This window comes from Mastigoproctus giganteus, chromosome 11, assembly GCF_048544385.1.
Source record: "Mastigoproctus giganteus isolate SK-2022 chromosome 11, ASM4854438v1, whole genome shotgun sequence".
NCBI lineage: Eukaryota > Metazoa > Arthropoda > Arachnida > Uropygi > Thelyphonidae > Mastigoproctus > Mastigoproctus giganteus.
This window is the reverse complement of record NC_143585.1, coordinates 9,877,543-9,904,419: the sequence shown is the minus strand read 5'-3', so window position 1 is coordinate 9,904,419 and position 26,877 is coordinate 9,877,543. Positions and strand designations below refer to the sequence as shown.

Here is a 26,877-nt window from a genome sequence, read left to right as displayed (position 1 = left end):
TCTCTGGCCTTCCTGGAGAGTTGATACAACTACAATGAAAGCTGAGCGGAGATGGGGGAAACCCCTGGTGCCGTTTCGCATCAACACACATTACTTTCTCCACACCTGCATAAGTCAGTTCTGGAAAGTTTCAACTGGCAAAGTTTCTGGTAGCAGGATCCATATCCCGTTATGATGTAAAACGAGATGTCAAGAGAAAACCAACAATTTTGATTCTTATTAATAAGAAAGGAAACCTCGGGAATAAATGTTCTTGTCACCAGCCCTGCTGAATCGTTTCCCAGCGGTTCTGCCAAATGTTCCCACATTCATTCCAGCAACGAGATCGTTCTTTTTTTTTACCATTCACCTGTAAATTTAACGTTATGCCCAAAAAGGCAGTAGACGTTCTCTTTTTGATATGGTAAGAAAGACATGTGTAAGTCACATAAAGATCTACACGCATTTGTTAGCTCTCACTCGAACCGGGTCCCCTCTTTGTCTCGCTCCTCACAAATATCGAGAAAACTCTCACTATGAAGCTATCCCCAATTCATAATATCCTCGCAGACCTACTGCTTGAAAACAAGCGACTACGAGACCACAATGAATGCATACACAAAACATTGGAGGTTTTGGGGAAAAACTTTGATGACCTGAAGCAATCTGTTTGTGATCTTGCAGTTCAAACTAACCTTTATGAGCAGCATCCTCCTTACGGACACTTTCATGCGAAACCGAGAGCGCCTACGCAAACCACCCCATTTTTATTACCACACGACCCCTCTGCATCCCCCATTCTTATAATATGTGAGGCTGAAGTTGTGTGCCCTGATGTAGCACTAGACCAGTATATGCTGGAATCACAGCAGATACCAATGGATACTCAGGAAATATTGCCTCCTAGAAGATCCAAAGAAGTAATCAGGAGCAGAACCTGCATAGTTGCACCTATTCGCGATCACAAACGTAGATATGGGGTCCTCGCTCTCGAACCCGGATAATGCTTTGGCTGCTGAAGTATATCGCAACTGTGGCTCCACCTCAAACAACGTGAGAGGTAAACCATTATACAGGGACTACGATTGTATCTACTGTAAAGACCCATAGAGACACTACAACGTATGCAATGATTGCAAGCCAACGAACAAAAGAACAACGAACACTGACCCGTAATCCAACTCTTCAGGAACTGAGCCCCAATCTTAAAGTTATTGGAACCAATCTGCACTTCAGCAAGATGCAAATTGCGAAAACTGGAACGATGGACAAGCGGATGCGTAATGTCTTCATTAGTAGGCTGTCCGCTGCTACCACAGCTGATGATGTGGAAAACCTTCTTGCTGCATTCAAAATGAATGGCAGAGTCACCAAGCTATCCACGAAATATCCCACCTACGCTTCCTTTAAGATCGATGTAGTTGCTGCAGATTTTGAAGCACCCTTCAATCCTGAAATCTGGCCTGCTGGAGCTCTTGTTATTCCATATCTCGGGCATAAAGGGCAGCCATATAGAAGTAATGGAAAGGACTTCCACCAATGGTACCCTGATTCATAGCAATCCCAGATCTCATTACCGCAACCAGAACCACAGACACAGAACACCAATATGCCGATCCATGTGCTCGTCCATCCTAGACACACCCTATTGAATCAAATAGTGCCATTCAGAGACCACTTGTCCGCATAAAAGTACCTAGAGTACCTGTCTGCACCATCTTTTATCAGAATGTGCATAGTCTTAGGAACAAGCTTGACACTATGGAGCAAATTCTGCTCCCGGATATTTTGACCTGCTCGCCAGCACAGAAACCTGGCTCAATGATGATCAAGATTTCCTAGCGGCAGCTGCCCCAGCTGATTATGGGGTCGTATTCACATCTCGGATTGCACGCAATGGTGGAGGCATCGCAATATTTTACAAGAAATTGGCTTTCAAGCTATTGGATAATAAATCCAGCAACTGCCCCAATTATGAAGCAATCCTCATTACGTTAGGATACAACTTCGTAACGTTTGACGTATGTGTGGTGTATGTATATACACCAGACAGACGTCAATGCCTTCTCAGCAAATCATCCTTGAAGTTTCCAACTTGTTAATCAATCAGCTGCATCCCACAGCTTCTCACTTAGTTTGTGGTGATTTCAATTTACCTCCTCAGCTACGTAATGAGAAAAACGATCTTCTTGCACACTTGAGATATGCTGATCTACAACTTACTAATGAAGCTCCAACCAGGGGGAATAACCTCTTAGATCTAGTTCTAGCCTCTATCCCTTGCACCCTTGATTACATTGCAGGAACGTTATTTGACTCTGATCATGTCCCAATACATGTGACTGCATATCTGCCAGCTCTCCCCAATTAGAAGCCAGAAGGACAAAAAAAAAGGTTGACATCACTAGCCCCAACTTACTTGATGTAGATAAGTGCGTCAGAGCCGCCGCTCTCATTCCCTGGGTGGCCTTAGAGACTTATAACCCAGAACTATATGTGAACATTATCACAAACTGGATCAACACAGTTGCCAAATATGCCGCCTCTAGAAAAATCACAATCAGTCCATATGCAAGTCTTTGGTGGAATTCAGAACTACTCAAAATGAGTTTCCAGGTGAAGCAACAGCTCCATCTCACATGGAAACAGTCGCAAAATGTCAATAATCGCATCATTTATTCAAGGGCACTGGCTCAATGTAATTGCCTGAGATCTGAGGCAATCAAATTATACGTTCACCGTGATCTGGCTAAAGGAAAAATTCCATACAAGAAAGTGAATCTTTATTTTCCTTTGCAACTTTTTCCTGAATTGTGGCTTAATTTGTCATAAGATTTAACAGTAATCCTATGCCAAACTCAGATCTGACTCTACTAACATAGCTCACCCAGCACGAAGTGTTGAATTTCATTCAGACCACAAAACAACAGCTGATCGTAGCCATCAATTCTCTACCTGCCTCGTCAACCACCGATGATGGAGTTCCCCAATGCATGCTCAAATGCCAAAGTCCGTACATTATTCAGCCACTTTTAATTATCTTCAAGCAGTTACTCTCGAACCAGATTTTCCCACAGCAGTGGAAAAACTATCTCATCAAATCTTTAACTAAAGTTCAGTCGGCATAGAAACCTAAACATTTCCGATCCATCTCCAACTCCTCCAGCCCACTGAAGCTCCTGGAGAAGGCCTTACTCCCCATCCTCACTAACCAGATCTTGCCCAGTAATCCAGCCCAAATTCACTACTCCCTTCCAAACAGGTGGTATATGACTTTCATCAACCGGTGAATTACCACCACTTTGCTTATTGGAGGCTTGAAGTGGTGAAACCCATGTTTAGTCTCTAGAGCAAAGTTTCCGGCATCCCCCTCTCCCCATACTTCTCCTTCAACCAATGCACGGTATTAAGTACTATAGGTTTTGATACCTTTCGTGTTTGGGGTTCTCATTAAATTATTAATAAAAAAAAAAAAAACAGATCAACGATCACCAATCTGCTAGTGACCACGAATACTATCTTGTCAGCTTTCGAGAAAAGGCAAGAATATATATATATATATATATGAGTGTATATATTTTTTTATGAAAACACCAAAAACGAAAAGAATTAGAACATATAGTACTTACTACAGTGCTTGGGCAGGAAGTTGAGAAGATGAAAGAAGATATTTGTTGATATTACACTTGAACTTCTGTTGACGGTAATAATAAAAGAGGAAGATGAAAAGTTGGTTATATGAGTTTGATGTTGGACAGTAAATAGATGTTGGCTGGTGGCGGTACGTGTTCGGACTGTTTATAAAGAGAGAGAGGGAATTATAGAAGCAAATTCAGAAGAACAGTGCCCATGGAAGTATCTGCAGAAAAGGCATGCAGCAGAAACAGTATCATAGAAGCATCTATGAAACAGCGAGTGGAGAGACTCTGTTAGAGTTCAGTCTTTAATTAACCCAATTTCCCTCTTCTGAATGGAATCTAGAAGCCTGAGAGAAGTTTAGGGGGCACCCACCCCCAGTTGTGGGAACAATATTTCATGGTAGTAGGCGGATTTGCGATTTATACAGAGTGAGCAGCTGTTTGGAAGAAAAGTAACGCCGAGAATGAAAGAGAAAATCCATTTTTTTAGATGCAGAGGAAGCATTATTTGTAATGTGCTAGTGCCAAGAGAGATCAGATGTCAGGGTAATTCCAAAAAGAGATATATCATTTTGCCTAGAAATCGGAGTATCACCAAAGATAAGCATAGGAACAGAAGAATCCTTTTTGTAAGATATAAGAAAAGACTCAGTTTTAGAAGGATTTATATCAACTAAGTTGTGTTTGTCCAACTGGGAAATTACCTGTAGATTGGCATTTAAAGGATTGGTAGCGGATATTCGAGAAATTAACGCTGCTTGGGCAGCGCAAGGTTTCTGGAAATGGAAAGTGGAATGCAATGTGTTATCATCGGCAAATCTATTGATCGGATTTCCAGTCAATGGAAAAAGGTCATCAATATACAAGATGAAAAAGGTTGCGGAAAGAACTGAACCTTTGGGACCACCAGCATTAGTGGATAATTTATAAGACAGAGAGCCATTTACCATCACCATCTGCGAGCAATCAGAGAGAAAACTCGAAAACCAATTACAAAAAACATTTGGCAAACAATAAGATGGAAGCTTGTTTAGAAGACTTTTATGCCAAACACAATCGAAAGCCTTTCAGATATCAAGAGCAACTACTTGTGTTTCACCGAACCTTTCCTTTTAATTTGTTCATAAATGGGTAACATAAGCCAGAATATCACCAGCGAATCGACACTGACGGAATCCATACTGGCGATCGTTGATCAGACGGAAGGTTTCTAAGTAGTTTAAGACTTGGCGGTTAATTGATTTCTTCATTACTTTAGAAAGAGTAAAAGGGATTGCAATGGGACGATAATTGGATGGGAGGGATGTGTCCCCCTTTTATGGAACTGTCTGTGTATAGCAAATTTCCAAGCAAAAGGAAAAACACCTTTGGAATAAGAAAATGAAGAAAGACATCAAAGAGCAAGAGCAGCACAGGTTTCGAGAACAAGAGGAAAAATACCATCAGGACCTGGAGCTTTCCTAGCATCGAGATTCGTCAAAATCCTTCTCACATACTTTTGATGGAAGACCACAGGAGTCATTGATTGGAGTATGTAGGGAATGGTGCGAAGTGTGTTTCCAAAATCATTAATACATGAGTTGGAAGAAAAATGGGATACTAGTAAGTCAGCTTTATCCTTGGCTGAAGTGACAACAAAACCATCTGGTTTTGACAGAGGTGGGAGCAGGATGGGCAAAAGTCGCGGCCAAAAGCTTTGGCAAGAGACCAGAATGCTCAGTTACCATTACGGCAAGAAGCATATTTTTCTACTCTTAGCCTGTTCAAAATCTAGTTTGGACTGATTAATAACTGCTTTACAATTGTTGTGAGCTTTGGCGTAGGCAGAAAATGAAATAAAAGAATTGGAAACAAGCCAATTACGATATGCAATGTTCTTCTCTCGAACAGTGTTAGCACATTTATTGGAGAAACAAGTTTTAGATAAAGGACAAGATTTTAAAGTGGAGTGGGGAATAAAGCATTCCATTCCTACAAGAATAATTTCACTAACACAATCTGAGAAACGTTGACATCAAAAGTTTGAAACAGTAATCCGACCAAGGAAAATAAGAAACGAAATCTCGCAGGTCATCCCATTTTGTATTCTTGTAATGCCAAACAATACGAGGTGGGGAATTGCCTTGCGATAAAGGCTCCATTGGAGAAGAGACAATCACCAACTTGCGATTTGATGTGACTATAATGCTACTCGATTCGACCGTGCTTAGGGGGGTTGTTTGTTTGAAAAAGATCAAGCGTTTTGGCAGTATGTTTAGGTGTGTCCCGTATTCTTGTGGGTAAGTGAACAATCTGTGCAAGGCCATTAGTAATTGCAAAACCTGAGCATATGGACCAGCTGGATCGGTGTGACTAGAAAACAGAAGCCAGCGGGAGTTGTGAACATTAAAATCACCAAGGAAAATTACCTCACTGTTAGGAAAGTTGGACTGGAGAAAGTCAAGTTGCAAAGAGAGGAAGTCAAAGGGTTCCAGGTGATTAGTGGAGTTTGGGAACGGCAGAGACAACAGATGAATTTGACACAATTATGTAGAGAGATTTTAAGCCAGATAAGATCTAAAAGAGGAGGCACAAGTACGACGTTTGAGACGAAAGAAATCATACAACAAATAATTTGGGCAACTGAGATGAGCAGTAGTTGAATCAACAGATAGCTGAGATTCTGCCCGAAAAGTAAATGTGGTTTGGCAGATTGCAATTCGAAATGGACATCGTTGAGCCGACGGAATGCAGAGTTTTTAAACGAACACTGATATGCCAAAGCCTCTTTAGGCAAACGTTTATCACTTTACCGAGGATCCCGTATTGACCGTATGAATGCCGCAGGTGACGAACCTGCATGAATGGGAGCCTCGGAGATATGAGATGTTCCATTACCATACCTAATGTTGGCAAGTTCTGAAGCATTGGATGATTTTAAAACCCATTTGACTTCGAAAGAGCAGGAATCACTTTGTTCTTGAGAGAGTCAGGACAGCTGTTGCAGGCCGAATGTTCGCTTTCATCCTCATTTGGAAATGCTGTTTACAGAAGAGAGCGTTATCTCGAACTGCTACAATTACCACGTCGGTCTTGAACGAAAGACGATCACACACGGACAGACTAACCGAAAATCCAGTACTGTACGTACAAAATGTTTGTGGATGCTTCGGGTTTTTTTTTTTTTTTTTTAAATGCAGCATCAACTCCTTTGACTCCTTCTTCCAAATTCACTTCTAACATTTCTGGTGAGATGTAAGGCTCTTAAGTTGTAGTTGGTCGGCTTCTTTGTTCAACCGCATCCGTTGTAATTTCTTCCGCTATCGAAATAGTTTAGATCTGTCTCCTTTATACTCAATGGGCGTGGTTTCGGTGGTCTCATTGCACGTGTACATGCTCTATACGCCTTACAACGCTCACTAGAGTGGACGTCCGATTTACGATTGGTTGACGGTTCGATCGAATCACTTTACAATGGACACTCCATAATAAAATACCGTTCACTATATTATATGCAGTAAGCGCTTCTGATTGTGGTCTCGTTTACGAATTAAATTTATTTCTATTAACGGCAATATAATCAGCGAAAATAGGGGAACATCATCCACAGGCTATAAAATTAAAGATTAAAGCGAAGATTTACACAGTTTATTACCTTGCCAATTAACAAAATTAAATGGTACGTGAAAATCGGAAGAATATTTTCCACATGTTAATAAAAGGGGAAGAAAAAGAAAGGAAGGCAGAACCTCATATACATCTGGTATTCCCTTGCAATTATCAACCGGGTCTAATGCTGCTTAACTTCTGATATGGCACGAGAACCGGGATATTTAACCATGTACGATAACTGGCTGTTCAACGTGCCTGTAATTCCTTTATGGCAATGGTCGTATTTTCGTTGCCTTCATTGCTAATCCACGAACGCAAGTTACTCCGATCCGACCCAGGATAGTATCTGTGTTCGAAAAATGCCTGAAGCGCGCCTAAAGAAGGTTCACTTCAAAACCTTCTTTTTGCACCAAACACTAGCGATTTCAGTTAAAAAATTAACCCTAATCCCTCAGAAGTTTATTTCGTCTTTGAATGGAGCTGACCTGACTCTTTTGCACCCGTTCTGCTGAGCACGATTATTAGATCGAATATCGCTTCTAAAAGGTAAGAAAACTGTTGTCTTCATTTACATGATGGTAAATAATTTTACTTACTCTGGACACCCAGGCTGAATTTCCGCCGGGAATGGACCCAGGATAGTGTCTGTGTTCGAAACTTTCACTCTATAACGTAAAAATGTCAACACTGCGAGAGGGCCCTGCAAATTAATGAAACAAGTTTGATTACAATGTTTATCATTAAAAATTACAATAGGCAGGTGAGAAATACCAGAGAATTTTAAGTGATATTATAAATTATAAATAACTTTAAATCATCGGCATATGCCAGTAGATTTGGAATTTCTTGCAGAAGTGGATGAAGAGATGCTGATGAAAATATAGTACTGGAGAGAACGGTCCTTGAGGAATGCCTGTTGAGTTTGTGACGAGAATATTGTCAGTACTAGTGGGGAAGGGGAGATATCTGCATTTTAGGCTGTACTGAAGATAGGAAATGATCATGGTGTCAACGAGAAAATGAATGTTTAGTATTTCAAAAACTTTTTTGAGATCTATGTTGTCATAAGCATCTTTGAAGTCTAAGTAAAATACATCGCACTGTGTATTATCTTGAAACGCAGGTTGGATGCGCACAATGGTGTCAGCTAGGCTTGTTGTTGTAGAGCACACTCTTGGGCCAAAATGCATGTTGACAGGTGCATTAGCGAAGATTGCATGTTGAAGATATGGGACCATGATTTTTTCAATAATTTTAATAATCATTGACAAAACAGCAATTGGTCGACTGCCGGAATGATTATTACTGCAAGCTTTTTTTAGGAATCAGCATAATCCTGAAATTTTTCTATTGTCTTGGAAGGAATGCACCTGGAAATGATATGCACTAACAAATCAATGAGGTATATGGTGGACAATCTAACAATAAAACCAGAGATGCTGTCAGGACCTTCACTACTATCAGGGCATAATTGGTTAACTGCACACTGAACTGTATTCTTGTTCAGAAGTTGGTTAATTAGCAAGCCTTGACCTGGAGACATATCCTTTTAGTAGTAATTGAGTGGGGTTTGAACCGATTTCACTGGACGGGTCTCCAGGATGATGCGGGTCCCAACAATATGAACCGATTTTGCGGGGACAGAGGCAGGTCCCGATTTGGCGAGAAATTAAAAGTTTTGTTTTTCTCTCAATTGATGGCGTTAGTTGCAATTTCTCAATTTAAATTTCAATTTATTTTTCCGTGTGGTCTGGGGCTTGAACCAGGGTTGCTATGATTAGTGAGCAGGCACCTTACCTCGCGGGGACTGTGCGAATTCCCCAGTTAGATTTGTGTTAGATGTAGTTTTTGAATGTATCGATTGTGATGTCATAGTGAATATTTTAGAGTAAATTATGTGGCAATGCATTGTGGGTGTTAATAGGGACGGTGTATTTTGGGATTGCTTATGCTCTCGGGGAGGGCCGCCGTTCTCCATGCCGTCGCCCGCCCCGCTTCTGCGTTGCAGACCCGGCACCTTGTGTGCGGGATGAAAAACTTTTTTATTTCTGATAGATAAATTCCTTCTTGTTTCCAACTGTTGCTGAGATCTGAAAATAAATTCCTTCTGTTTCCCTCTGTTTTTGAGACCTGAAAATAAAATACGTATTCTTAAAGTTTTTTCCTTCCAAATTTACATGTATTCTTGAAAACTGAAAATTAAACGTATATTTGCTTGAATTCTTATCCATTTTATCTGCAGTGATTATGTTCTTTTCTCAAAAACTGTAATTTGTGAATAATGAGAATTACACAATTCGATTTTTTTCTGGTTATATCGCTTTTCTTTGGAATTAAAATGGATATTTTCCCCTTGAAAAAGCTATAGAGAATATATATTTCTATGATCAACAGTTTATTTTTATTCCCATATCTCTAACCACAGCAATTATGTTTAGGAATCACAAGGACTTATAAAATTTCAAAAGCAAAGTTAACTTTTCTCACATTCACCCCTTCTACTGTTTGTAACCTCTGTATTTATTGATTATGAAATCAATTCCAAGGTAAGATTTAAAATTGTTTGAATGACACAATATAATAGCGTAGCTTAATTTAATTTATTATGACACTCACCTTTTTATAATCTGCATTGATGTTGGAATAAATTGGATGATAATTTTAAATTTACGTTAGCATAAGTTAGGATTTAAAAACAGAATTAAAATGTGCGCAAGGAAGTAGAAGTGCACGTCTTCGTCCTTAAGCTACGCTATTGCATTGTGTCAGTTATAAATGATACTTTAAGAGATCTACAATTTTCGAATTGTTTGAATGTAAATGAGTTTACTTACATATTAACAGCAGAACATAAATTCAATCTGCCCGGAAATGCATACACTTTTGCCTACATTCGAAAACTACAGCTGCCCAGTTGTAAGAGTCAGCCCCTATTGATTCTAACTGAGTCGAAAAGAACCTTCCAAGATTTCTATCCTATTCTCATTGCTGATTGGAAATGAACTTCTCAAGTGTAATGAAAGTGGCTGTTTACACTTTTTCCAGAAAGAACCACATAAAAGATTATTTTCATTTCAACAAAATATGAATTTACATTATCACAGGAGATAATTGCAGTTAGCAAAGTAGAAAAATTTGGGAAACACAAGCCATTTCCATATTGAGACAGCATAATGTAAATTCTTTGTTCTTGTTTATTTTCACTGGTTATTTTTGATTATTATCAGATTTTATATTCACAAATCACATCTGTACATACCACCAACTCCAGTTATGTGACTTTAACTGTCTACTTATGTTTTTCATCGTAATGTGCTTTCGTGATTAATAATTTTTTTTTTTTTTATTAGTAAGAAGAACCACATTTTGTCCTTTTTCTCGGATTTCAAAAGTGTGGATTGAGCTCGAAATTATATGCGAGTAGGAAGCAAACAAATTTTGCACACAAAGAACAGTCGACACAATGTATATTCATATTGTAACACTGTTTTTTGAAATTTAAAATTTCCAAAGTTTGACAAAAGTGCACAGGTGACCTGACAAGCACAAATCATACCCAAGAATAAAATGTGTATCAACAAATAACTATTATTTCTGAAACTTAACAATTTCCAAAGTTTGAAAAAACACTATTTTAGGAAACGAGGGGCGTTATTCGAGTTTTTGAGATTTATTTATTCGGGTTTTAAATAAACTTGATGTTTGGAAGTATACAGTTCCAGAAAAAATGTCCATGAAATGTCGTAAATTTTACAAATAAAAACACACTCGCTCATATGTTCCCCCAAAGTCCGTTTGTTTGTTTTTTCCCTGACACCCCTCAACCCAAGGGGAAAATATGTAAACCGATCACAGTGGTTGATTTGTTTTTAAAAATTGATCAATCAGTGTTCGTGTTCAAAGTTCAGTTCGGGATCAAACTTTCTTAAGAAGCAGATGTCACCGTTAATATTGGTAATTTTAAGTTTTTGACGTAAAACACATTATTTGGTGGTCACTAAAAGAAACACATGTCGGCTTTGCATACACACTTCGATTTCTTGCGAAAACTAAATGGTTAATCGTAACATGTGTGTTTTGGTTTGTTCTTGGAAATTTAAGTAGTCAAAAACCACACTTGATAATGTTAAAATATTAGTTTATTCTTGAGGTAACATCGAAAATAACCTAAAATGCCAACCTTTTTAACGTTGGTAATTTTCACTAAAAAAATCACTAAAACAGCCATGCTTGGTGTCGCTTAATATACACTTTTATTGTTGTGGAGACAGCAAAAACGTCGAACTTAAAGTTGGCAATTTTATCACTAACATCTTGTGATAACAACTAACACGATAAAATGACAATCTTAAGGAAAAAAAACTAACTGCAGTCACTGAGAAAGTTTTTCGAAAAATGAACACAAACAGACATGGGGAAAAACAAAATATATTTCATTTCGAAGCAGGGAAATAAATATCAGGTTATATTTTCGACCAATCAGAAATCGTTTGCAGATACAGTTGAATCAACCATTAAAAGTTTTTTAGAAACGCACACACACGTCTTTTGCTTTTAAAACTTTTTCCCAATTTGGATCCATCAGAAATCGTATTCACGTCTTGAACATAAAACGAATGATTCTGTTCGCTTCAGACAAGAAATGTCCCCCTTTCCCCCAAATGGATTGGTACCTCCCAAAAGTGATGATCGGTACTTCTCTTTTCAAGCGGAAACGGTCAGCTGTATTAACTGGAGTTGGTGGGATGTACAGACATGATTTGTGAAGATGAAACTAATGATATTCAAAAATAACCAGTGAAAATAGACAACAACAAAGAATTTACAATATGTCGTTTCAATATGGCAAAAGCTTGTGTTGCCCAAACATTTTCTACTTTTCTAACTGCAATTATTTCCTGTGATGATGTAAATTCGTATTCTGTTGAAATGAAAATAATCTCTTGTGTGCTTTTTTTCTGGAAAAAGTGTAAACAACTACTTTCATTACACTTTACAAGTTCATTTCCACACAGCCATGAGAAGAGGACAGAAATCTTGGAAGATTCTTTTCAACTCAGTTAGATTCAATCGGGGCTGATTCTTACAACTCGTCGGATGTAGTTTACGAACGCAGGCAAAAGTGTATGCATCTCCGGGAAGATTGAATTTATGTTCTGAAATTAATATGTAAGTGAACTCATTTACATTTCAATCAACTACAAAAGGAACCTTAGAGAGAAAAATTACCTTTTAAGAGTTTAATTTTAAAACTTACCTTGGGATAGATTTCACACATCAAGTATATACAGAGGTAATAATCAGTATAAGGGGCGAATGTGAGAAAAAGTAACTTTGCTTTTGAGGTTTTATCAGTCCTTGTGATTCCTAAACATAATCACTGTGGGTAGAGACATAGGAGTAAAAATAAACTGTAGATGATAGATATATACATTCTGTATCGCTCTTTCTCTGGAAAATATCCATTTAATTCCAAAGAAAAGAAATATAACCAGAATAAAATCGAATTGTCTAGTTCTTAATATTCACAAATTACAGTTTCTGAAAAAAGAACAAAATCACTGCAAATAAAATTGATAAGACTTCAAAGTACACATTCATTTAATTTTCAGTCTTCAAGAACGAATGAAACTTTGAAAGGTTATTTGGTTTTTAGGAGCATTAGCAACTAAGGCCACATTGCTCCGGGGATATGCGGTGGTTCTTCTGACCTTTCCGCATCCTCCGTACTTTGGTGGTCACAGGCTCGAACCCCGGTCTAATCAAGAAGCGTGTGCTACGCACTGCTGCTCCTCCCCACCTGACTACAGAGAACTTTGGAAGGAAAAATCTTTAAGAATACGGATTTTATTTCCAGGTCTCAAAAAAACAGATGGAAACAGAAAGGAATTTATTTTCAAGTCTCAGCAGCAGTTGGAAACAACAAGGAATTTATCTTTCAGAAAAAAAAAAAAAATTTTCATCCTGGATGGCTTTTCTTCCCGTACACAAGGCGCTGCGTCTGCAATGCAGATGAGGGGCGGCCGGCGGCCCTCTCCACATCATATGCAACCCCAAAATACACCGTCCCTATTAACACCCACAATGCATTGCCACATAATTTACGCTAAACATTTTCACAAAAATTCACTATGACGTCACAATCGATACATTCAAAAGCTACATCTAACCAAAATCTACGGTAGAATTCACACAGTCGCGAGGTAAGATACACAATCATAGCAACTCTATTTCAAGCTCCCCCAAAAAAAGAACCAAACTTTTATATTTAGGCCACCCGAATAATTAAATTCATCTGCCGTGATGTGTCTTATGTCTGTTAATTGCGTGTGTTCTATGGTCGATTTATCTATTTGCAGGACGAAAATCCCCAGTTTCTGGGGATTTTCGCCTCAGACTGACTAACTCAGCCACAGAGTGAAAAAAGCCCATTAAAGTTCCTCGCGTCATCGACGGGATTCGAACCCGGGCCTTTTCCACCCGGTGTGGGGAGGACGGTGAAGGTACCACTGTGCTACACGCTCAGACAGTCCCAGTCCAAAGCAAAATTAAATTCAAATTTAAATTCAGAAATTACAAATAATGCCATCTATTGAGAGAAAAACAAAACTTTTTTATTTTCCCGCCAAATCGGCACCTGCCTCCGTCCCCCTAAGGTCGGGACCCGCATCCTCCTGGGGACCCGTCCCAGCGAAATCGGTTCAAACCCCACAACTCATGTTGCATGTTGCATGCTTCGATGTTATAAGAATTATAAATCTGTTTTGTATACATTCGATGCAAATCTCAGAATTGCTTGTTTCCATATTGCATCTTATCAATTCAAAAACTACATCATGCTGTTGTTTTTGTAGGAAATACTCTTTTATTGTGCTTTACCATGGACATAACATAAATTTTAGACTGAACTTTCTTTTGTCAAAACAATGCTCTGCTCTGTTTATATTTTGTGTGCTGATGAAATGCCGCTGTCTGTGGTATTTTTGCGTTATTTTAAAGTATGGTTTCAGGTGGGATTTTGACACCACGTTTTAGAGTGAGATGATATTCTAACAAGTTTGGATGAGGACTCCGTTTTTAGTTCATTCAGCCATTTTATAAGATGAATGGTGATGTCGTGTGTAGGAATATTTTTGAGAAAATCCCATGGGTAGTATTTTATGTGCTTCAAAAACGTTTCTTTCATTTCTTTTATTTATGTAACCCCAAACACGAGTGGTATTAGAACCTATAGTACTTAGTACTGTTCTTGGGTTGGAGAATGAGAAGACGAAACAAGATATTTGTTGCTATTGGACTTGAACTTCTGTAGACTGTAATTTTCAGGAAATACGTATGAAGGAAGGTTGTTCCAGAAAACGGCAGTTGAATGAAAAACGAGGAAGATGAAAAGTTGGTTCTCTGAGTTTGAAGTTGGACAGTAAATGGATGTTGGCTGGTGGCGGCACGTGTTCGGACTGTTTTGAAAGAGAGAGCGGGAATTATAGAAGTCAATTTAGAAGAACAGTGCCCATGGAAGTATCTGTAGAAGAGGCATGCAGCAGAAACAGTACGTCTAGGAGACAGCGAGTGGAGAGACTCTGTTAGAGATGAATCATTAATTAACCTAACTGCCCTCTTCTGAATGGAATGAAGAAGCCTGAGAGAGGTTTTGGAGGCACCACCCCAGATGTGGGAACAATATTCCATGGTAGGGCGGATTTGCGATTTGTACAGAGTGAACAGCTGTTTGGAAGAAAAGTAACGCCGATAGCGAAAGAGAAAACCAAGGTTTTTTTTTAGATGCAGAAGAAGAAATATTTGTAAAGTGTTTGTGCCAAGAGAGAGTAGAAGTCACGGTAATCCCCAAAAGAGATATATCATTTTGCCTAGAAGTCGGAGTGTCGCCAAGGATATAAGACAAGACTGAGTTACAGAAGCATTAAAATCGACTAAGTTATCTTTGCCCCGCTGGAGAATTACCTGAAGATCGGCATTTAAGGAATTGGTAGCAGATTTTCGAGAAGTGGAAGCTGATTAATCAGGGCAAGGTTTCTCAAAATAAGAAGTGGAATGCAATGTGCTATCACCGGCAAAACTATGAATAGGATTTCCAGTCAATGGAAGAAGGTCATTGATATACAAGAGGAAAAGAGTTGGGGGAAGAACTGAACCTTGGGGGACACCAGCATTAATGGAGAGGTTAAAAGACCCAGAGCAATCTACCATCACCCTCAGTGAGCAATCAGAGAGAAAATTGTATAACCAATTACAAAACACAGTTGGAAAACCATAAGGTGGAAGCTTGTTTAGAAGACCTTTATGACAAACACGATCGAAAGCCTTTGAGGTGTCAAGAGCAACTGCCTGTTCTTCACAGAACTTTACCATTCAATTAGTCCATAAATGGGTAATATAAGTCAGAAAATCTCCAGTGAATCGACACTGACGGAATCAATAATGGCGCATGTTGATCAGACACAAGGTTTATAGGTAGTTTAAGAGCTGGTGGTTAATTGATTTCTCCATTACTTTAGAAAGAGTATAAGTAATTACAATGGGACGATAATTGGATGGGAGGGATTTTTCACCCTTTTAGGAACTGGCTGGATATGAGCAAATTTCCAAGCAGAAGGAAAAACACCTTTGGAATAAGAAAGTGAAAAAAGGCGGCAAAGACCAAGAGTATGTTCGGGAGCACAACGTTTCCGAACAAGTAGAAAAAATACCATCAGAACTTAGAGGTTTCTTAGCATCCAGATTCGTGAAAATCCTTCTGACATTCTTTTGACCACAAGAGGTATGGAATGGAGCGTGTTCGGTATGGTGGGAGATGTTTTACCAAGATCATTAATACATGAGTTGGAAGAAAAATGGGATGCTAGCAGGTGAGCTTTATCCTTGGTTGAAGTGACAACAGAACCATCTGGTTTTGACAGAGGTGGGAGCAGAGAGGGGCAAAAGTTGCGGCCAATAACTTTGGCATGAGACCACAGTTCTCGGCTACCATTAGAGCAAGAAGAACGTTTTCTACTCTTAGCCTGTTCAAACTCTAATTTGGACTGATTAATAACTGCTTTACAATTGTTGCCAACTTTGGTGTAGGCAGAAAATGAAACTGAAGTATTAGAAACAAGCCAATTACGATATGCAACCTTCTTCTCTCGAACAGCTTTAGCACATTTATTGAAAAACCAAGGTTTAGATAATGGACAAGATTTTAAAGTGTTATGTGTAATATAGGATTCTGTTGCTACAAAAATAATTTCACTGACACGATCTGAGCAAACTTTGACATCAGAAGTTTTGAAACAGTAGTCTGAAGAAGGAAAATAAGAAAAGATATCTCGCAGGTCATCTCATTTCGCATTCTTGTAATACCAAACAATACTGGGTTGTAATTAGCCACGAGTTAAAGGTTCCATTCGAGAAGACACAATCACCAAGTTAGGATCTAAGTGCCGAAATGACCTCTCACTCCAACCGTGTACTTAGTAGGGATGTTTGTGAGAAAAAAAAGATCAAGCGTGTTAGCTGTATGGTTAGGATTGTCTGGTATTCTTGTAGGTAAATGTGCAATCTGTGCATGGTCATTAGTAATTGAAATTTCAGCATCTCGACCAGCTGGGTCGGTGTGACTAGAAAACGGAAGCCAGCTGGAGTTGTGAACATTAAAATCATCAAGGAAAATTACCTCACTGTTACGAAAGTTGGACTGGAGAAAGTCAAATTGCAAAGAGAGGAAGTCAAAGAGCTCCAAGTGATTAGTGGAGTTCAGAGAACGGTAGAGACAACAGATGAATTTGATACAATGAGGTAGAGAAGAATATAATTGATGGTATTCTTTTAGTGATTTCCAGAGGTGGCCGAAGATTCCCACAGCAAATTGTCGCTTGCTGTTCTATACTTTTGTGGTCAGATTGAAATGTAGTGTTGCTGCTAACTTTTTCGTGCAGTGGAAAATTGAAATATACAAGATCAAGCACCTCATTACGTCTTGTAACAGAGGCGTTGCTGTTTTAGCTCCTACAACTAAAAATGAATCGGACAGCAACTTCATTTGAAAATTATATTTGGGCAGGGGAAGGTTAAAGCTGTTCATTATAATTATGTTAGTTTGAGGCTTAAGAACAGTAGTGATCCAAGTTATTACTTCATTAATGATGTCATCAGTTAGGTCTAGGCAGAATGTAAATATTATAAGGTTGAAGCAGAGAATCTTTAACTTCGATTAGTGGGTTTGGTTTTTTTGTTTTTTTTGTTTTTTAGGAGCATTAGCAACTAAGGCCATATTGCTCCGGAGATGTGCGGTGGTCCTTCCCTGACCTTTTTGTAGGGAAATTAGTAGGGAAATTCCCTCAAAGTTGAAGGTATTAGAGTTGTATGTGTTCAAAACTATAATATTGGATTTTAAAATAATTGCTCTCCCACCACCTCTACGATTAATTATTGATGTCCTGTGTGTAGTTGATATTCTTCGGCAATAGGAAAACATCCTGCAGAGATTCCTGCATCCACTTTTCTACTAAACATATGATAATATGAGATTCTTCAACCATTAATGAAATAAGAGTAGACAGTTTATTTTTTATGCTTCTTACATTTTGAAGAAAAATGCTGAGATGGACATATGTGTTGGAAGGATGTTTCAAAACAGATGTATTGGGTGGCAGGTTAAATGATGGATTAGGATCAGAATTGGGGGTATTAATCTCTAGCTATGGAGAGAGTTCAACAGATTGAGAATTAATTGGTAATTTTTCACTAGAGTTGTTGACCGATCCTCCAATAGTTGACCGATCCTCCATAAAACGGCATGGCGACTAAACCATTTGCACAGATATCAATATTTAGATATTGTTATAGGTCAAAATTGTTTAGCTCAGTTCTAAATGATGCAAAAGTGCGATGTTTGGTTTTATTTTGAAAGCTCTACCTGGAAATTCCAGCTCTAATTGTAGCTGGTCCATCTGCTGGCAGGTAGTATTGGGGTATAACCAGCTAACAAAAATGTTATCAATTCTACGCGTCGTGCTATTTATGTTTCTAGTTTTAAAAAAAGATTGCATATTCCTTGTTCCTTTTATACTTGGATATCTGCTGTTTCTGCAGGGAAACTTAAAACTTAGGGAATTTGTAGGCAAGCTATTATGGGAAGGCACTTCAGGATAATTCTCAGAGCAATAATTTTGACAGTGCACATAAAAATTGCTCGGTTTCTATTGATTGCTAATAGTGGTGGATATCGGTTGTCTGCCTGCGTCAACACGCTGCGAGTAAGCACGATTGTGTTCTCGGAGAGAAAGAGAGCTAGAGCTAGATTTTTGGGATCGCGCAACTGATTTTTCTGAACAAAATTCTTCAGAATGTGGACTGAGGGCTGGAACTGCGGAAGGCTGATGAACAGAAGGGTGAGGCATCAGAGGGCTTTCGACCATAGCCTTTAGTTCGAGAAGCAAGTGGTAGAATTTACAATGCTGATCTTCTATTCGAAAAAGATGCTGTTTAGTATCTTTATTTTCTCTAAATTGCTTCCTCAGCATTTGTTCCAGGGAAGCAAATGAGCAATCATTGTTTGAGGCTGTTGACGGCGGGGGGAGGGGGGAGCGGATAGGAAGGCATCTTTAGAGTCAGAGGCATCTTTAGTTGATTCCATTTTATGATCTGAGGGCTAAGGAGACTGTAGTATATTGACGGAGGGGGGGATGAAGGTTGGTCACCGTTGCGAACGAGATCAGCATCTGTTGGGGTATCCTGGAAATTCAGCTGATGCTGACTAGGAGACTGTAAATTTGAACTTCTCTTGTTAGCACTTTTGCATGAAGGGCATCTGAAATTGTTTTTTAAATTACTTGATTTAAAAAGTTCTTTATCAATGAATACTCATCACAAAAAAACCATACTGCAAATAAATTCCCTTGCAGATAACCAAATTCCGTACTGTTTTTTTGACATAGATTGTATGAAACCGCTTCTTTAGATGGCATGCTGAAGAGTTAAGAATGGGTTTAAATATCAGTAACAAATAAGCAGGTGGGTCGTTATTGAGACAGCAGGAAATCGAAGAAAAGAGTAGTAAATCTGAAGAAATAAAACGACAGTTCGGGCGTGGGCGTGGGCGTGGCTAACTGCAAAATCGCTAGAGGGCTGTGGGGCTTTACCAAAGCAAGAACACTGGCAAGGTCACGAACAGCTTTATGTCAAGATAAGCACTTCAGTTTAAAAGTCAGTAACGTTCCTGTTTGTAGCTATGCTAAACAAAGGCTCAGAGAGTAACATTACACACTAAAAATTTAAGCTTAAATAAATAGTACTTATTTTGATGAAGACTTCACATAAACCATCTAAGTTGCTTGTTAATCCTCTAAGGAACATGTCAGTACACTGATTTTATAAAGATGTCATTTAAAAACTACTTAACATCACTATAAAACAAGAGCTGAATCATGAACGAACCTGGCAGTCTGAGGGAACCTTAACCGATATTTCAACAGTGAAGTTACAAGGCGGTTGGTAACAAAACACACAATCGTTATCGAGTGCTGGACGAGTTTCCGAATCCAAGAACACCGTTGCATTTATTTCTGCTCCCACAAATCTTAATACATTCGCAACTACACCTGAAATGCATAAATCAAATGAATGAATAAACAAAGTAATATCTAAGAGAAAGAAGATAAATTGTAAAGAAATTCATAAGCTATGAATTGCTTTGAAAATCTATTGAGTCCACATTACAGTACAGTTTTACTCTGAATAAATGACAGAAGAAATCTCAATCATCTGCCCATGAGTTAACTCTGAAATTTAACACGGGTAAATGTTGATTATTCAGATGCAGCAGAGAGGCAGTCAAATGCTGAAGAATTTTGTGCAGTTAACGTATCTAGGAAATTCTCTGCAGGACTGAGAAAAAAAATAATTAATTTACATTTTTGAGGCATGCCCATCTTTACTCCTCCTGAAGATGAGATTTCATAGGGGCATTTAAACGTCCCACTAACATTTAGCTTAATCTCATCATTTTTTTTATTAATAACAAGGTCCCAGTCATTAAAATCCACTTAAAAAAAAAAACACATACGTAATTTAAATAGCAAAAACGCGATACATATATTGTGTAACAGAAATGCGAAATCAAAATAATGCTAAAATTTACATTATTATAGTCGAATAATTGAAAATCGTAAAACATAATAAATCAGGCAAATCACATATCGGTCGGTCCCCTACAAGGTGTCTTAATATACAGTCTGTGTTGAAATAAAGGCTGCGACTTCCAGTGATAGAGAGAGTGATTTGGAGACAAAGTGTGATAAATCCAACCCTAAGAAAAAGTCAAACGTTCTAAGTTCCATATCATAGTGGCCATAATTCAAAATTAAAATTATTATATTAGGATCACCCGTATTTGTGTCTGTAAATTGCATGTGTTCTCGGGTCGATTTGCCTGTTCACCTGGACGAAAAAAAACAGTTTATGGGGGAAAACCTTGCTATCTACGCCTGAAATCGAATAACTCAGCCACGGAGTGAAAAAAAAAAAAAAACATAAAAGTTCCTTGTGTCATCGACGCGCTTCGAATCCGGAACTTTTCCACCCGGTGTGGGAGGACGCTGAGGATACCACTGTGCTACCCATGCAGACCATAGCATAGTGGCCAAAATCATTTTGGAATGAGCTGCCAAAGAAGCGCAGATGATCCCTTAAATAATCGATTTACCAGGCCGTCGTTTTTTGCCGAGTCGCCAGCACTACACATCAGCACAATATAGCTCAGCCACACATTACACTATCCTTGTTCGCAGAGATTGTAAATTATTGTCGATATTAGATGGAGTTTGTGCCACCCGCAGAAAAATTCTTATATAACTACAGAACCATATCCTTAAACATGGGACAACAAAGGGGTTTCCTTCACCTTGATCCAAATTTCTCTGAAACATATGGGTCTTTGGAAAAGGGGGAGATTAAAGTATCCCAATGGATATGACCACCAGTCTCAAAAAACCTCTAATGAGTTTTTCTGAACGGAGTGTTTGGACCATTAATTTTGGAAAAGACGTCACGAAATATAGAATGTCATTCGAATTATTCCAAATGGCTGACTGGCTGTTTGGTTGTTTAAAGGTTCTTTGACAGTTCTGTTGTTGAAGTTTGCCTAGTAGCACAGTGGCATCGTCACCGTCCTCCCTTCATAGGGTGGAAAAGGCCCGGATTCGAATACAATCGATGATAGGAGGAACAATAGTGGGCTTTTTTTCACTGCTTTGGCTGAGTTAGTTGGTCTCAGGCGTAGACATCAAGGTTACCTTCTCCCAGAAACTGGGATTTTTTCGTTCAGCAAACAGGCAAATCGACCAGAGAACACACACAACTTTTAGACAAAATAAATATATGAGTATACGTAAAAAAGGCCTCCGTAGCCGAGTGGTCAGGAGCGGGAGTGCAGTAGCACACGCTCTTTGAGTAGACCGGAGTTCAAGCCCCTGACTGTTGAATACGGTCGATCTGCCAACCACGCAGATATCCGCTAGGTGGCGGAGATGAGAGCAGTGTAATATTTGTGCTCCGTCTACTTGTCTATTTTCACTTACCTATTAGTCATTTACTAGATATGATTAATACTGATAGAAAGCGTAGGACTCCCTCCATCTGAATATTCCAACAGAAGAAGAAATTAAAGCTCAGGTAAAGTTTTATTAATGATTTTCTGCATGTTTGTCACTTGCTATTTCATCTTCGTTCCCCTGCAAGTATCCCTCAAGGTCACACACCCTGCTGCGCTAAAGAATTAGGCACTACCGCCAAGAGCTAAAGTCAGAAAGAGCTTTCCTACAACAGCCAACCCTCCCTGGAGGATTAAAGAATTCAGTTGACTAGTACAGACTCATACAGTTTACCCTTCAGCATGGAAAAACAACCATCGGATTCAACGGAACTGACGTGCAGCGTTTGTAAGACCGCAAATAAATACACGATCAAATGTTCACGGTGCAGCATCATAATTGGAAGCTGCTGTTCTCAAGTGGATATAGTGCGTTTAAATCAGAAACGACGCAAGATGTTTCTTTGCACAAGTTGTAGGTCCACAAATGAAAATGATAGAACAGAACAACTGAATAAAACAACTGAAGCGCCACAATGTATCATGGACACTAGTGACTCAGAAAATGAAGACCCCTCCCCACAGCCCGCTAGCAACCACACGGTAACGGAGCGTAACGGGAAACTAAATTACTCCTTAGCTCAAATCTTAGGCTGTGACACATGCCCAGAAGAATGAGAACACAAGAAAACAAGTGACGACCCCCAGGATATTTGTAACATTTTAGACCACACTGTAGAAGCAGGCTGTATTGCATTTCAGAGAGAAGATAAAAACGAAGCGAAGCACAACCAATTAACCCACGACACACGGAGGCAGGAAGACTTACTAGAAGAACTCCTTCTCCCCATTTTCAAAACTCTCCTGGACATGCAAAAGGAAAATCACGAACTAAGAGAACAAAACATGAAACTAATTGCCAGTCAGAAAGTAATGGATAGGAAACTAGACACCATCCTAACACAGCTACAACATATTAACAGACGACATAATCAGACAGCTGAACACTTACGAGCTGGCCCTGCTACCTATCCTAAAGAAGCAAAGAAAGAGCATGATACTCGTCTCAGGACTACCCTCCCAGGCGAAATAAAAACAGTATTGCACGAAGCTGATCCCCGCAGAGAACAGATACGCCCCGAAATGGTGGAAAGTACTAAAAACTTCCCGAACAGAAGTCCAAACTGCAGGACAGAAAACAGAGCAGAGACAACTGTCGCTAGCACTGCGATACCCCCAAGCCAACCCTGCATAGATAAGAATCACTTCTTCAACGTAGAGCCATATGCACCGAAACAACCTACCTACGCACAGATGGTTACTCTCCCATCAAAATCAGCTGACCAAAGTTCTACTAAAAGAGAACGCCACCCGCTACTTACCAATCAGCAACATTATGCAACGCGACCAAACAGCGATCCTATGCATAAAATCCCTGTTTCCTCGCCGAGGTTACCCACAGGATATCGTCCTTGTCTTGCCGAAAAGTACAACATCACTTCGGTTCAAACGAGAGGGAAAATATTTGTGTCGCGAATCAACCCCAATATTACTCCTGGTGTCATCAGAGAAATGTGTGTTGAGGGAATTGGTATCGATGTTGAGGTACGTCAAGTACGAACCAGACACCCTGCCTACTCCTCCTTCACTATCTCCTGCCCCATTAATTGTGAAGCCCAACTACTGAACAGAAATATATGGCCCAGTGGCACCCTCGTTAAAAGATACAGAGACCAATCGACAAGGCCCACTACTAGTGCAGTGAACACCCTAGCAAAACAATAGCAATCAACGAACACCGCGCCAGACTTCAAAGGGGATACAAAAGTCTCCCTTTTTCTACAAAATGTTCGCAGCATATCCAATAAACTCCACACCTTGCAGAGTCTTCTAATGAATGCAGAACACTCATTTATCTGTCTGACAGAAACGTGGCTTCAAAGTAATAAACAGCTGGACGCCCTGGTAGACAATTTAGGCTACAAGTGCATTGGTAGAGGGAGAGAGATCAAAAGGGGCGGAGGAGTAATGATGATATATAAAACCGACTTCCAGATTGTGAAAGAACAAAGCTCTAATTCAAATAACTTTGAAGCTGTTATCGCCACATTCTCTGGTGAGAACAGCAAGGTACAGCTTTGCCTCATCTACATGCCACCAGAACATACGAGAGAGATCAGAAATGAGTTCTTTACCTGGCTGGTATCAAACTTAAACGTAAATATTGAGACAATTGTAAGGACCCGTCCTTACATTAATTAATAAAAATGGTTAAATATTATGAGAATTTAACTGTAATACGAATAGTGGTTTTCTGGTAAAAACAACATAAGTTAAGTAGCACTGGAATTCAAAAATACCTTCCAGTCACTCCTTGTGTAGTTGTAGCTTGTTTGTATGGAAGTTCTTTGACGAGTCAGTGAAAGTAATATACCATGACAAATCCCCCATTAAGACAGAGGCAGATGCACCATAGTAAGGGCCAAGAGTGCTTAAGCTGACCCTCTTAAAGATTTCACGGTGAAACGCTATTAGAGGTGGGCGACGTCACCAGGTGTGCGCGCGTGAGGTCACGGGAGGAGCTGTGACGCTTCTCAGTTGACCGGAACATCCGCCTCTCTTTCTAGATTGTTCTCGTATGTTCGAGGCTCACGGAAGTTGGGGCACAAAGAGTAAAGAAGACCCGCCCACGGAAGAGGAGAGGAGACAAATGAGAACACAGGAAAAAGGATGTGCAGATCTCCTATTGGCCAGGAAGAAAGGAGAGGGAATTTTGAGAGGGAGATTCTGAAGAAGTTTGGAGCATTCTGGAAAAGTTTTCGTGGCATTCGGAAGAAGTTTTCGGAGGAGTCTGAAGAAGTTCTCGGAGCGGTCTGGAGAATGAATTGAAGGAGTTGGAGAACGATACAAAGCAGAGCAGTAGTCTAATTTGGGTGATAGCTGCAGACCTGAGATAGATGGAAGCAGTGATAGAAATTCTGCATATCCCGACAGTCCGTAGGAATGTTCACCTGTAAACATGGAAGCCGTAGTGAGGAAGAAGGAAGAATCACACCCTGAGAATTATATAGGCAAAGCCAGTCGAATGAGTGGTCGAACCATTGAACTACTAGAAAACCCCTCTATCCACGGAAGAAGAAATGCTGACCGGTAAAGAGTATGCGACACTGATTGATTCCAGCCGTGCAGTACCCGGTAGGGAAACACCATAATCACCGAGGTCCCCAAATGAGCGCCCCCGCATTCCAGTACCTGAATGACCGATATGAAAGGAAGCCGAGCAGAGAGGGAAGTTCCAGGCCTAACACGTAAGTGCTAGAGAGTTTACCGAAATAGGTGTACTTAATTTATTAAGGAGAGGCCTTTAGGAGAAAAATGTGTATATTTAAGTAATGAATATATGAATAAAGGGGTAATGTATTTAAGACGGACGCAGCCTGTAATTTTGAGTGAAGCTCCTCATATAAATGCTTGCTGGAAGGAGAGGGTATAATAGATAACTGAGAATTGTTTAAGGTTGGGAAAGGTTTTTATAATATGTATGAAATTGAAGGTTGAAATTTCAATTTATTATGAGTTGATTTGTGGAGAGTATTTCTGAATTGAGTAGGGGCTAATTAATAAGTTATATATAAAGGTATAGAGGATTAACTGTTCTGAAGGGTAATATTAAATTGAATTGATTAATATTTCCTGTTGACCTGATTGCAGAAAGGGTGTCTGATTGAATAAATGCAATTTTCTTACAAATTGAGACACGAACTCTGAAGGTTTTTGTGAGCCAGTTCATTGGCGGGTAGTTGTTGGTTTATTATACAGACTGTTCAGAAGAAGAGTGGGAAGAATCTATGTAAAGTGTATGACACGACCTATTGAAGTCCCTGTAAAGAACATGAAGAGACACCATGACATAATGAATAATAATGTGTATTAGAGTAGAATATCTGATGATGAAACAATTGAGTTTGAACAAGATATTTACACATGTAAAGGTTAATGAAATAACAAGTCACCAGCCAAATATAGTTTGACTAAATACTATTGCCAGTCTCTGTATGATAAGTTAATAAACATTGTTTTACTTTACATTCATGTGTTGGAGTCTGTCATTCCGAAACTCAGCCAATCCGGTAGAAAAATACCTAAAATAATTGGGGTCCCCTTTGGGTCTGGTAATCTTCTGAGAACAAATAAGTCAGATGCTAAGTGGGAGGATTGGACTACGGGGATATACATATAAAAAGGGGATAAATTATAATAATTAAAATATAAAGAAAATTAGGGCAACCAAGAAAAACAATAATACCACACACCCCCCACAATAAACAAGTACCACCCCCACACAATCATCTTAGGAGATCTGAATATGCCGTTACCGAGGAATAAAGATGCAAAAGCAGAACTAGACGCCACAGTAGAAGCACTCGGAATGAAACAATTAACAACACCTGCGACAAGAGGATTACAGTGCTTGGATTTAATTTATTTTAACGCGCAAGATGTTAACTTAATAGACAACTCCTTACAGTTTTCCTCCGACCACTCTGCGCTTTCAATGGAGGTTGCTCTTCGAAGACAGACTGCCGATCAGAACTGCGGCACACATCAGGGTAATGAATCAAAGTTGATATTTTCCACAAAATATATTAAATCCGAGGTCATCTTGCAATGCTTAGCGCGATACAACTTTCAAAGTCTACATAAGATGTCCACTGAAGAAGCCATAGACGAGATTTCGCGGTTACTCTTGAATATCGCCTGTCTAGGAGCAGCGAAAATATTAAAGATCTCAGACAGAGCGAACTCTTGGTTCACTCCAGAAGTTAAAGTTATGTTTAAAAAGAAGCAAAAGCTATACCGAAAGTGGAAAAGAACTGGACACCCGACTGATCGGACAACGTATAAATGCGAAAGGGCAAAGTTCATTCGACTGAAAAGACAAGCATACTTTGAGGTTATTAAGGAAAAATTAAAAAAAGGAAAGAGAATAGTTAGCAAGAAAAAGAACAAAAAAGAAATGACGGATCAGCTGTTTAGAGAGTGGACAGAAGTCACATTCGGAAAACCTTTGAATGAAAAGCA

The 26,877-nt window shown here is 39.3% G+C and overlaps 1 protein-coding gene across 1 annotated transcript in view; it reads right to left on the bottom strand.

Annotated features, from left to right (window-relative positions):
* The window catches only part of LOC150077695 (uncharacterized), a 110,158-nt gene that overhangs the window by 17,019 nt on the left and 66,262 nt on the right, over positions 1-26,877 (bottom strand). The window contains exons 3-4 of the mRNA XM_090384916.1: positions 19,644-19,807; positions 7,805-7,908 (exon numbers count right to left, since the gene is read on the bottom strand). Coding sequence (XP_090241042.1) covers positions 7,805-7,908; positions 19,644-19,807 — 268 coding nt within the window. The remainder of the gene's footprint in view (positions 1-7,804; positions 7,909-19,643; positions 19,808-26,877) is intronic.